Source organism: Rana temporaria, chromosome 12 (genome assembly GCF_905171775.1).
Source record: "Rana temporaria chromosome 12, aRanTem1.1, whole genome shotgun sequence".
NCBI lineage: Eukaryota > Metazoa > Chordata > Amphibia > Anura > Ranidae > Rana > Rana temporaria.
Genome location: NC_053500.1, coordinates 62,744,360 through 62,757,994, shown reverse-complemented (window position 1 = coordinate 62,757,994; position 13,635 = coordinate 62,744,360). Strand labels below are relative to the sequence as shown.

The 13,635-nt window shown below is 43.1% G+C and overlaps 1 protein-coding gene across 2 annotated transcripts in view; it reads right to left on the bottom strand.

Moving 5' to 3' along the window:
- Window positions 1-13,635, bottom strand: part of GRIN2C (glutamate ionotropic receptor NMDA type subunit 2C) — a 288,017-nt gene that overhangs the window by 181,837 nt on the left and 92,545 nt on the right. For both annotated transcript variants that reach the window (XM_040331716.1, XM_040331715.1), the window contains exons 3-6: window positions 9,053-9,639; window positions 2,044-2,158; window positions 1,757-1,968; window positions 1,433-1,595 (exon numbers count right to left, since the gene is read on the bottom strand). In XM_040331716.1, coding sequence (XP_040187650.1) covers window positions 1,433-1,595; window positions 1,757-1,968; window positions 2,044-2,158; window positions 9,053-9,639 — 1,077 coding nt within the window. The remainder of the gene's footprint in view (window positions 1-1,432; window positions 1,596-1,756; window positions 1,969-2,043; window positions 2,159-9,052; window positions 9,640-13,635) is intronic.

The window sequence follows — 13,635 nt, the reverse complement described above, 5'->3', positions numbered from 1 at the left end:
CCTATTGTAACTCACCAGGTCAGTGACTGATGCCTCCCACTACACACGGCCCTCCCTGGTGCTCTCCTATTTAAAGCTGCCTGCCGCCCCACAATGTCAGACATTGCGGACGGCAGTGGTGTCAGCAGCTTACTTCATATTGACTGGGAACCTTCCATTGTAAGTACTCCCCTCCCTGGACTATTCCCAGCAAGCTCTTCAGTCCCCTTCCCCCATTCCTTTACCATGCTTCCCTACAGCTTACCATGTCCCTAATTATTTTTATTTTTATCTTATACCTCCAGCTATTGAGCTCTCTACTGACCTCTCTGGCCATTATATAATACTCACCCTCCATCACAGGTATGCTGTGTTCCTTATATATAGTTTTTTGGTTCAGTTTTCCATGAGCCATGTTTTTGTATTTATTGTCTAGTACCTACCATATTATCCTGTCTTTTTATCTTAGGGACAGGTAAAATAAAATAATAATTTTTTACGCTGTGACACTTTCGGCCAAAGGTCTTGCTTCATTGCGATTCAATACAGGATGCCAGTCTCCACTCCTTTCTTCACCACCTGAGGTTTTTTCTGCGTCCTGCCTGTGATGTCCCATCAAGGGGTGTGCAAGGTTGCATAAACGTCCTGGGTGGTATGATGCTTTTTAATTTGTGCCCTTTGATATGTATATTGCTATTTTTCTCCATTGTATGTTACCATTTTCAACATATATGTTATTTTGTTTATTTTTTCTAGAAAAGTTGTTAAATACACTTTGACTCCATACATACCTTGGCCCCTGAAGAAGGGAAATCTGAAACGCGTAGGGCCCTGTATTCGTATTGTGGACTCTCTCCTTTTTTCAACTTACACTCCCTTATGTGTTGTTTTTAAACCATTATGTCATATATGTATACTTTTTGTTGATTATTAAATAATAATATTTTTGTACTAACTTTGACTACTTTAACTACTGTTGCCTCAAAAGCCCCACTTTGGGGGATTCTCCATATTTTCCTGTCTACCAGGGGTGTTGGCAACCACTTGAGACCATATTACCAAAGATGTTCCATTTATACTGATGTTAGACTAACAGTTTACCAACAGTTGTACCGTTAAGAAGCAAGATGGGACAGGAAAAACAAAGGAATCTTTTAACAAATCAGCCTAATCTTTTACTAGAAGCCCAGGAGTCTAGACTAAAGATGTCTTATTGTAAGAGGAACTGATTCACTGCAAAAGACAGTAATGCTTGGAAAAGTTAAGTGGAAATGAAGAAGAGGATCGCCAGTAAAAAAAATTACTGCATACAGTCACAGAAAGCAAGAATATGCCAAAGCGAATACTGAAGGCCCAAATATAAAAAACAGATTACTATGTCAAAATTCTATCTATGTGGGTGCCAAAGGCTGGCATTGGCTTGATGGCATTTAATTAAAAACAAGGTTCTTACCTCTCCAATCATGCCATTCCACACCCCCCGTACAAGCTTCCCATGCTTGCCATTGGTCACCAGATAAAGATCATATGAGAACTTAACAGTTCTAGCCAACTTCTTCAAGATGTCAATACAGAATCCTTTACAGCACAGCTTGGAATAGGGTTCTCCCGAACTGCTAAGGAATAACATAAAAAAAAAAACTTTGGGAGTAATGCACTAGTGAAAATAAAAAAATAGTAAAGCAATATAGTTACCAGATTTAGAATACTAAATTTGCATTTTAGTTAGCTTGACCCTACCCACAAAAAACTGAGCTTCCAGTATATCCCAATTTACCTCAAAGTCAGGTTGCTCTGCTTGCGACAAGGCACAGTGTTCCGCACACAGTCTCCTGTTACTGGGTCTGTGCTCTCAACAATAACAAACGGCCTCTCTTCTAAGGTGGCTACAGTTAGATGACGAGTATCAGTCACAGGCTGTTGGCCAGTACCATAACGTGGCCATACAGGGTACTTCATTCGAATTATACCATGATCCCACCTGCCAACCTAAAGAAGAGGAAAGTTTCCTTGGCTGAGGAAGTTTTTTCACAGCTGAAAAGAAGAAGATAGAGGATGTCTTACCTCCTCCCACACTCGTTGAGGAGTCAATGTAATAACTAACATGGAAGGATCTCGTAGAAATCCTTGAGTAGTGAAGGACAGGTCTCTCTCCTGCCAAACTATATTGAGCATATGCCTAAAAGATGGACACAGAAAACGAATAATGAGGACCTTAAAGAGCTTAGAAAATAATGTAATTAGACTATAAAGAAATAAAACATGCTGAATGCAACCATAATATAAAATCTAGTGTAGAGTTACACTGAATACAAGTTTAAACTCAGACAGGCCAGGGAATAACAAAAAAACGACTCTTTCCAAAATGAAAATAAAATGTTTTGGCTTTAGGTAAACCTTAAACTGAATGTCCTGCATTTTTTTTTTTAGCTTGTGGTAAAGTAGGAAAGGGCATATAAAGTGCCTTGCGAAAGTATTCAGCCCCCTTGAACTTTGCGACCTTTTGCCACATTTCAGGCTTCAAACATAAAGATATAAAACTGTAATTTTTTGCACGCCCAATTTTTCAGTTTTTGTTTGTTAAAAAAGTTTGAAATATCCAATAAATTTCGTTTCACTTCATGATTGTGTCCCACTTGTTGTTGATTCTTCAAAAAAAATTACAGTTTTATATCTTTATGTTTGAAGCCTGAAATGTGGCAAAAGGTTGCAAAGTTAAAGGGGGCTGAATACTTTCGCAAGGCACTGTAACCCTGTTGGGTTTTACTGCTATCCAGAACTCCATTAACAAGATTTTCCCTTATTTCCTCTTCCCTGGCACAACTTTCACTAGTCAGAAACTCAGAGAAGACCTACAACCAGGGCCGGCCCTACCATGGGACCAGATGGTACCAATATACCAGGCGGCACTTTTGGGGGAGCGGCAAATTGCCACCCGCCAATAGACCCAATACTGAGTCAGTCAGCTCAGCTGAACATCATTTAATGACGGATCGCGGGCCGCGAGCAGCGCCGCGGCTATTATTCACAGCAGAGCCGTGGCTAACATCCACAACAACAGAGCCTCTTGCGGCGCGGGCGGTGCCAGTGCGCCGAGGCTGATCGTGCTCCTCCCCTTCAGTACTGAACACAAAGATTGTAGGCGGAGCTTGACGTCCCGGCGGCGTGACGTCATCCAGAGGCTGTCCCGGGCGTCCTGTGAGTCTCGATGCTATGCGGTGCGGTGCTGTGAGAGCCAGGAGACGTACAGTAAAACTTAAAGTAAGTAAGCCATGAACGCTGGTCTGCTGCTGGGGAAGTCACTGTCATACAGATAAGATTTAATTGTGCAGAAGTGTGTGTACCAGTACAGTACTGGCTGAAGCCTGAAGTGGTTAACTTTTTTTGGGGGGGCTATATCAGTGCAGGGAGGCAGCTCATTAGTGTATCTCATCAGTGCCACCTATGAGTGCCATCCAATCAATGCCAGTGCCACCTATCAGTACCATCCAATCAATGCCAGTGCCACCTATCAGTACCATCCAATCAATGCCAGTGCCACCTATCAGTGCCATCCAATCACTGCCAGTGCCACCTATGAGTGCTGCTCATCGGTGTCACCTATCAGTGCCTCTGTCCCCCTCCTGTGTCATGTCCGCAGCCTCTGTCCCCCTCCTGTGTCATGTCCGCAGCCTCTGTCCCCCTCATGTGTCATGTCCGCAGCCTCTCTCCCCCTCATGTGTCATGTCCGCAGCCTCTGTCCCCCCTCATGTGTCATGTCCGCAGCCTCTGTCCCCCCTCATGTGTCATGTCCGCAGCCTCTGTCCCCCTCATGTGTCATATCCGCAGCCTCTGTCCCCCTCATGTGTCATGTCCGCAGCCTCTGTCCCCCTCATGTGTCATGTCCGCAGCCTCTGTCCCTCTCCTGTGTCATGTCCGCAGCCTCTGTCTCCCTCCTGTGTCATGCCTGCAGCCTCTGTCCCTCTCCTGTGTCATGTCCGCAGCCTCTGTCCCTCTCCTGTGTCATGTCCGCAGCCTCTGTCCCTCTCCTGTGTCATGTCCGTAGCCTCTGTCCCCCTCCTGTGTCATGTCCGCAGCCTCTGTCCCCCTCCTGTGTCATGTCCGCAGAGCGCAGCCTCTGTCCACCTCCTGTGTCATGTCCACAGACCGCAGCCTCTGTCCACCTCCTGTATCATGTCTGCAGTCTCTAAGGGGATCCTAGAAATGAGTCAAGTGTGGGAGCGCTGGGATGGATGTTACAGGAAGAAACAGACGTGTGGACTGGTCCTCTTTATACTCCTACATACAGGAATAGAGCTATAACAGGTCTTTTTTATACTTCTATACATGTAAACAACCATAACAGGTCCTCTTTATACGCCTATATACATGTATAGAGCAATATATACATGTATAGAGCTGCTCGGGGATTTCAATCTGTGGGCCAACTCCTCACAGGATCCCATCGCGGAGGCCTGCATCGACCACCTGGAAGGGTTAGGACTTCAGCAACTTATATGCGGACCCACGCATGCTTCAGGTCACACACTCGACCTAATTTTCAGACAAAATCTGAAAATAAACATTTTGGGTAATGAACCTTTGCCATGGACAGACCACCATGCAATTAGCTTCATAATTCCCAGAATTCCACTAGTTATGAAAGTACCCAAGCCGGTGACAATACACTGGGCTAGATTTCAGAAGAAGCTCCACTCGGAACTCTTCAGATCTACCCTGGGAAACCGAATTGGGGTTATTCCTCCTCAGCTAGCAGCCTCAGATACATTGGATGCCATAAATGCAGCTCTGCTACAGTCAGCCGACTTAGCAGCACCAAAGCGCAAAGTCCGCAGCCGGGCAAAAAAGTCCAGCTGGTTCAATAACCAGCTGTCGCTATTGAAGCAAGAGCACAGAAGGGCGGAAGCCGCCTGGAAAAGAAGTCCTTCAGAAGACCGCCTCAACTTCTACAAAGCAGTAACAACACGATATCACAAGGAAATTTTCAAAGCCAAAAAACTTCACTTTTCCATGGTGATTAACAGCGCAATGAATCGCCCACGCAAACTCTTCAGGATGGTCACCCAGACCATGAATCCGGGATGTCTTGAAGTCCCCACTTCAGACACCCAAGAGTTCTGCAATGAACTATCGGATTTCTTCATCAACAAAATTGAAAAAATTCGGGTAAGTATTCGGCAAAACAATACTCCACTCAGCCCCCTCTTCAATCAACTACAAAACACCGACAGAAAGCCTCTACAATCAACTAAGTTCACTCTGGAACCCATCTCCATCGATACCACCAAAAAATTCATTGGTGCGTTGCGGAACAGCACAGCACCCAATGACATCATTCCCACCAAGCTACTGAAGGAATGTGCCGACATCCTGGCGCCTCCAATCACACAGCTTATAAATCAGTCATTTAAGGAAGGCATAGTGCCTTCCCTGCTGAAAGAGGGCACAATCCTGCCGATCTTGAAAAAACCTAATTTGGATCCTATGGACCCAACTCACCGCCGTCCCATAACAGGTCTAAATGCTCTGTCCAAGATAATGGAGAAAGTGGTGGTAAATCAGCTGCAACAGCATCTGGATACCCACAACCTACTTGATCCATTTCAATCCGGGTTCCGTCCCGGACACGGGACTGAAACGGCCTTACTGAAAATATGGGACGATGTGCTCGAGGCCGCAGACGAAGGAGAATCGTGTCTCCTGGTTCTGCTGGACCTAAGCACAGCCTTCGACACAGTAGACCATAAATTGCTACTGAGACGACTAACAGAAGTCGCCGGAGTCACAGAAGATGCCTTACCATGGTTCTCCTCTTTTCTCGGAAACCGATCACAAACAGTGAAACTGGGATCTTTCACGTCAGAAAAATGCACGGTGCCATGTGGGGTCCCCCAAGGATCCCCCCTATCACCGGTGCTGTTTAATATCTATCTTCGTCCTCTCTTTGATATTATCAGTAGCCAAGAACTACTCTATCACTCTTATGCAGACGACACGCAGTTGTATTTTCGCATCTGCCACAAAAAGGATCATCATCTCAGATTAGAGAAATGTCTCTCTTCAATAGAAAACTGGATGACTAAGAGTTATCTCAAACTCAATAGCGCTAAAACAGAACTCTTTATGTTCGATGCCAGTCGGAAGAGACAACGGGCAACAAACTGGACACCATCGCCCATTCTGGGACAAATCATCGCCCCTAGCTCCAAAGTCAAAAGTCTAGGAGTCACGTTTGACACCTTCATGACAATGGACGCACAAATAGGGTCAGTAGTCAGCGGGGCGCACCATTTGATGCGCCTACTACGCAGACTTATTCCATTTATCCCCAAAGAAGACGTAGCAGTCGTGGTGGGAACAATCGTGAATTCCAGACTGGACTATGCAAATGCCCTTTACCTCGAGCTCCCCAAGTACCAAATCGCTCGTCTTCAAGTCGTACAGAATACGGCCGCTAGACTGGTGACTGGGAAAAAATCTTGGGAATCAATCTCACCTTCACTGAGATCCCTTCACTGGTTGCCAGTGAAAGACAGAATTGCATTCAAAGCACTCTGCCTGACACATAAGTGCATCCATGGGAAGGCTCCTAGATATCTATGTGACAAGATCAAACCGCACAATTGCAACCGCATTCTGCGATCCACCGACCAAAATCTGGTCAAGGTTCCTAAAACCAAATACAAGTCCAAAGGAGAAAGAAGGTTTGCTTTCCAGGGCCCCAGGCTTTGGAATGCTTTACCAACCAGCATTCGGTTGGAGCAAAACCACCTGTCTTTCAGAAAGCAGATCAAAACCCTGCTTTTCTGAAGGCATGAGACACAAACAACCAGCGCCCAGAGGCGATTCAGTTCGCATGTGCCGCGCTATATAAATTTTTCATTCATTCATTCATTCATTCATTCATTCATTCATTCAATGACAGGTCCACTTTAGTTATCATGATATAAAATAATGGATGTGGGGGCATTTTGGTGGGGGCAGCATTTCATTTTTGGTACCAGGCAGCACAATGTCTTGGGCCGGCACTACCTACAACAGGAACACAGACAATAAAAATAACAGAGGTTCCAACCTTTCCCTGCTGTGCTAAAAATATATATATTGTTGTCTCTTTTGCTGTTGGAGATCAACCCTGAATTGACTTCCCATCTTGTGAAACCATTGTTAGCGGACCAGGAAGTGAGGGAAAATCTCCCGTTTTGGGCTCCCAGTTAACAGTAAAACTCAATAGATGTTTCTAACCCTTTTACACTATTAAAAACTAAAGAAAAAAGTTTTTTTTGTACATACACTTTGCCAACTTTGCCACTACAGTATATTAACACAAACATTTCTAACAAGATGTACCAGAGTAAAGTATGAATAATTTAGCATAAAATATATAATTGTATGTATGCTAATCATTAGAGCTGCCGGAGTATAAACATGGTGAATAGACAGGAGCCAAAAGAACTTTCATGGGCAATTTGTTAGGACCCTGCCATGACAATTTCCCCTACAAAGTTATTAGTCAGGTTTAGCATAGAAGTGGTTACAAGGAACAAGACTTCAAGTTTAACTAAGGCTGGGATCACACTGCTGAGCAGAGCCGCTCACAGCAGAGGTCTGGTGCATCCCTGTTCTCCGTTTCAGGGACGAATCAGGCTTGAATTTTTTGGCTGGATTCAAACCTGAAATAGACCAGAAGACGCACAGGACCTCTGCGGAATTCGCACTGCAGCCGCCCCGGAGCTGTGTGAACCGGCACCATTGAGAGTCGGTCACAGGCTCCTGACATGCGAATTGGATGCAGGGAAGCACGCATCCAATTTGCACCAGTGTGAATCCAGCCTAAAGGCATTTTTTTTTAAGCTTTGGATAGAGGGGAGATGGATTAGAATAACTGTTGTTTTTTTTGTATTGCTGTCTGTGCCCCTGTTAGGGAGATTCCTCCTCTCTATGTGTCCTGTTTACCATTATCTTAGAAAGCAAAGTAAAAGAAAATCCCAAATTATGGCTTCTCCCCAGAAAAGTAATAGAGGGTAAATATTCTGAAGGGGACACTAGTTCTGGTGACCTTGGGGTCCCCAAAAGATCCTCTACATTTGCAGAGATTTCCTCTCACTTCCTGTTTGGCTATGGGAAAGGAAGTGAAGGTTACTCTTCCCAATAGGACCAAAATGGCAAAAATAAGCCTTACATTGGTTATAATCCTCCCTTACTCTATCCAAAATAAAATAAAATAAAATAAACTTTTGCCTATAGTTCTACTTTCAGTTGATAATGCCTAGTAGGGCTAAGTAGTGCTGCTTTATTACATCTAAGCAGATTTAGATAATTATTTTTAAAAGTTAGGATGGCCATACTCATCAGACAAGGGCTGGACATGAAGTCATGATACCACCACTAGAAGATTTCTATGACCTGTCTTTTCCAATTACACATGCACATTCAGGTTACCCCAAAGCGTATGTTTATGTGAACATAACAGAGAAAATAGAGGAGAAGGAAGCAAACCTGACAAGTTACTATCGGGAATGTCTGCTGCAGATGGTCTTAGATATGGATATGGACATTAGATATAGACATTCAACTTATGTTTATTATGACCAACGTTTATGTGATTGGTCAAAAAATGCATTTTTTTTTTTTTAACTGCATTAAGTTAATAAGTGGCAAAATTAAATAATGCCTATGTTATGTTTACTACCTTTTTACAGATTCAGTTTAGTTTATTATTCTACTGTATTTACAGCAAAGGGTCTACAACTGAGTATTATAAGTTTCTTGACTTACACAGAAGCCATCCCCGCCAGGAGAAGACAGTGATTATCTCTAGCAGCTACAGTAGTCGCAAGTGAATTCAGTCAGCTGGTTGTACCCAAGTTGATCAATCGATCAATTTGGGTATATTCAGCCATGCCCAAACACGGTTCAAATCTCAGCCAGTTCAGCAGGATTCAAAACCGTCTATGGCTGGCTTGATATTCTAAATGATGTTAAAGTACACTGATGGTTGTACTATAAAAAGATAACATACTAAAATATGATGCCATATTTAATGTGCTGAATGCAATTTCCTGACACGTACCTATACAAGGTGTCATTTCCTTGGATTTGCATTGGGGCAAAGCAGGTTCCTCCAGGAGTGGGCAATTCACCATGTTTCTGAATATAGTTCTTAGCTGCTGCGGAAATTACTGCTATGCCATCCTGTACCTTTTGCTGTAAGCTCCGCCTCCAGCCATCAGTCATAACGCTAACTAATCCAACAGGGAAGAAATTAGCAGGCTGCTCTGGAGAACCAATTGTGAAGCTTGGTACAATCCATATATGGGCAGGTCCAAGGAGCCCAGCTTCACCAGCCACAAAAAATAACTCCTCAGCTTCCTCTCTAGAGCAGAACAGTAGAAACACTGGAGCAGATACTTGTTTAAGAACATGTTGGATTCCACGTGGACCAGTGCCTGGTTCTAATATTAGCTCATCCTGGGGGCCCCAACCTGGCTGAATAGCCTCACACAGAGTTCTCACTGTTTTCAGGAAAATTTGGTGTCCGGGGTAATGACTGGTTACCACAGAGAATGGACCCAGGTCATATTCTTCAAGCACCTTGAAAATGACCGTAAGCTGCTGCTCCACCGAGGCTGCCATCTGCAGGAAGGAAGAGCTGGGCTCCTGAAAAAGTAATGAAGAGGTGTTTTTGCATCTTAATAGTAAATAGCAAAATAAGTCATAAATATGAATATTGTAAACTATTCTGTATCATTACTTTAAACTCCAAAATTCCTTTACTTTAATGTAGTTTTGAGCAACATAGGGAAGAAATAAAACCTGTTTCCCTAACTGGAAGATTTCACCTAATTTCCTGTTGGGATAGGAAACAATGGGAAATCCCTTTCTTAGGTGTCCTTTAACCACTTGCCCATTGGGCACTTAAACCCCCTCTCACACTTTGAATGACAATTACTCATGCAACATTGTACCCATATGATTTTCTTTCTTTTTTTTCCACACAGAGATTTCTTTTGGTGGTATCACCACAGTATTTTCTTATTTTTTTTTTGTGCTATAAATGAAAGGAGACCAAAAATGTTGTAAAAAAAATGAATTTTTCTTTTTGATTCGGTTATAACATTTTGAAAATTAAAAAATGTTCTTGATACATTTTGGCCAAAATTTATACTGATACATATCTTTGGTAAAAATAACCAAAATAAGTGTATATTATTTGGTCTTTGTGAAAGTTATAGAGTCTACAAACTATGGTGAAAATGTATCACACCTGATGCACTGACGGTCTAATTTCTTGAGACACTAACAAGCCAGGACAGTACAAATACCCCCCAAATTACCCTTTTTTGGAAAGTAGACATTCCAAGGTATTTAGTATGAGGCATGGTGAGTGTGAAATTGCAATTTTTTTCCCACCATTCTTTGCAAAATGAAGATTTTTTTTCCACAAAATTGTCATAATAACAAGTTATTTCTCTCACATTCTACTACTCCATTCTACTGTGTGAGCATGTACATACCAAAAAATACACCCCAAAATACATTCTGCTACTCCTCCTGATTATGGCGATACCACATGTGTGAGACTTTTCCACAGCCTGGATACAACATGCAGGAAGCACCAGCAGGTGTTCTAGGAGAATAAATTACACATCTAATTTGACTACCTATTACACTTTTGTGAGACACGGATGGGCACTGTAGTGGCACTGATGAGCACTGTAGTGGCATGGATGAGTACTGATGTGGCATGAATGTGGCACGGAGGAGCACTGATGTGGCATAAATGAGTACTGATGTGGCATGAATACGTCACAGATGAATACTGATGTATGGGCATGACTGGGCATGGATGAGCATGGCTGTACATGGATGAGCACGGATGGGCATGAATGATCATGGCTGGAGCATGTATGATAATGGCTGGAGCATGAATGATCATGGCTGGAGCATTGATGGGCAGTGATCAGCGACGTGGGCAGTTCAGATCCAGTCAACATCGCTGCTGCATCTGGCTACTTCCTCTCCTCGCACACTGTACCAATCGGTGCGAGGAGAGGGGAGGAGCTGAACCTAACTGCTCTGTCTACTACTAGCTAGACTAGCTGAAGTGGCCGAAGTCGCGGAAGATGATTTACCCTGGTTCTCCTCCTTCTTGGAAAACCAATCACAAACAGTGAAACTGGGACCTTTCACTTCTGAAAAATGTACGGAATCATGTGGAGTCCCTCAGGGATCTCCCTTGTCGCCCGTATTGTTCAATATCTATCTCCGCCCCCTCTTTGAAATCATCAGTAACCAGAAGTTACTCTACCACTCCTATGCAGATGACACACAACTGTATTTCCATATCTGCAACAAAAAGGATCATTCTTTTGGACTAGAGAAATCCCTCTCTCTAATAGATAACTGGATGACATCCAGTTATCTTAAACTCAATGGTTCAAAAACAGAACTTCTTCTGTTTCACGCAAATCGGAAAAGTCACCCCGCTTCAACGTGGACCCCCCCGCCCATTCTGGGCAAAACCATCACCCCTAGCACCAAAGTCATAAGTCTCAGAGTCATTTTTGATATCTACTGTACATGACAATGGATGCACAAATAGGGTCTGTAGTCAGCGGATCCCATCATCTGCTGCGCCTACTATGCCGTCTCACCCCCTTTATCCCGAAAGAGGACATTGCAGTCGTGGTGGGAACAATCATCAATTCCAGACTACGCAAATGCCCTCTATCTAGGACTCCTCAAATACCAAATCATTCGTCTGCAATTCGTTCAAAATACGGCCGCTCGATTAGTGACTGGCAAAAAACCATGAGAGTCAATCTCACCTTCGCTGAGATCCCTTCATTGGTTGCCAGTAAAAGACAGAATCACTTTCAAGGCACTCTGCCTAACGGATAAGTGTATTCAAGAAAACACCCCCCAATATCTATGCGAAAAAATAAAAGCCCATAACCCCAATCGTATTCTGCGATCCACAAATCAAAACCTACTCCAAATACCCAAAACCAGATACAAGTCCAGAGGAGATCGAAGATTTGCAGTCCAGGGACCTCGGCTATGGAATGAGCTACCAACCACCATCCGACTGGAGTCGGACCACTTGGCCTTCAGGAGAAAGATTAAAACCCATCTCTTCTGAGGTCAAGGGGTTTCCTTACCCATGAAATGGAAACAGCGCCCAGAGGCGATTCAGTTCGCATGTGTTGCGCTTTACAAGTTTCTCACTTAATCACTCACTCACTGTCATTGGAAGGGGCGATCACATGGTAATGGGCCACTGTTATTGGCCCTTAGGACCCGACGGTCATTGGCCCAGAGGACCCCACGGGAGCGCAATTCTGGGAGGACATCATAGTACGCTCTCCCAGAGTTTTCAGACTGCACTATTGCGGTCATTCGGCTATGGCCCGATCGGCAACCGGTGGTTAAACATATTTAGGTGTTTCAGAAGGACTGGGGCTTTTTATATACTGTACTGTGGTAGTATAATACAAATTGCTGTTATGTCTAATATCACATCAGTGGTATAGTAGCACAAAAAACATTAGAATCTTTTAAATTGTAAAACATGCAGTTATGCCAAAGGCAACTCAATCACCCAATACTTGAAATAAATTCAAAAATAAAGCTGCCCGTCGTACACTAGTGGACTTTAGTTTGAAATTTTCTGTTTTAAAAACCTTTGTTTGATTTACTAATCATTTGTGGGGTCAATTCGATGTTCATTTTCGACTGCAGTCATGAAAGAATTCAAAGGAGCCAGGCGGAAAAAAATTATTGAACAAAAGGATTTTTAATGGTGTGTTTTTTGTTCAGGAAAATCTATTTATTCTCAAATTGGATGTTAAAAGCAAACAAAATGTGAAATACATGCATCAAATGTCCTGAAAATGTTTATACAAATGTTTGTATGAATGTTAATATGAATGTTTTCATTTGAAAAACTACTAGTAATCATGGCCAGCCTTATGGCCCGTACACGCAATCCAAAAATCGTCCGACAGATCGTCCGACATTTTTCGCTTTATAGTAGTAAGTAGAAATTGAATAGAGTGCTAAAGTCACAAAAATTCTCATATGACAGATAAAAAAATCGGAAGTGATGTCATGTGTTGTAATGTATTCGTATTGTATTTTCGGACGACAACTATACTGACAAACGAAAATCATACGGTCCGGTATCGTACGAGGAAAATTTTCATGCTTGCCCGATAAAATAATATGAGATGACTTGTCGTGGTCGGCTCCCAAAAGCTCTTTACTAACGATTCGATTATCGTAGGATCGCGTCAAAATCTGTATTTTGCGTCTGATTTTCAGATCGTGTGTACGGGCCATAAGTCTGTACTAGAGTTACCCTGTTCTACCTAACTTACTACAGCTGTTATGTCAGACCCTGCTCTTAAAATGATTGTCGTTTGTTTCATTACTTTCCACGGCACAGAGCTGGAAATGACAGCTAGCAATTAAAAATCAGACATAATGGAAAACGACTTTTAGTGAAGTTGTCTTTTAACTAAACCCCACTGCCCCTCGAGTAAAGCCCAAGTGGTGAAATACTCTCCATTGGACATAGAAGATCACTGATCGAGGTACCAGGCTGTGACCAATCACAGCAATCACAGTAGTAAACAATGATATCATAAATGG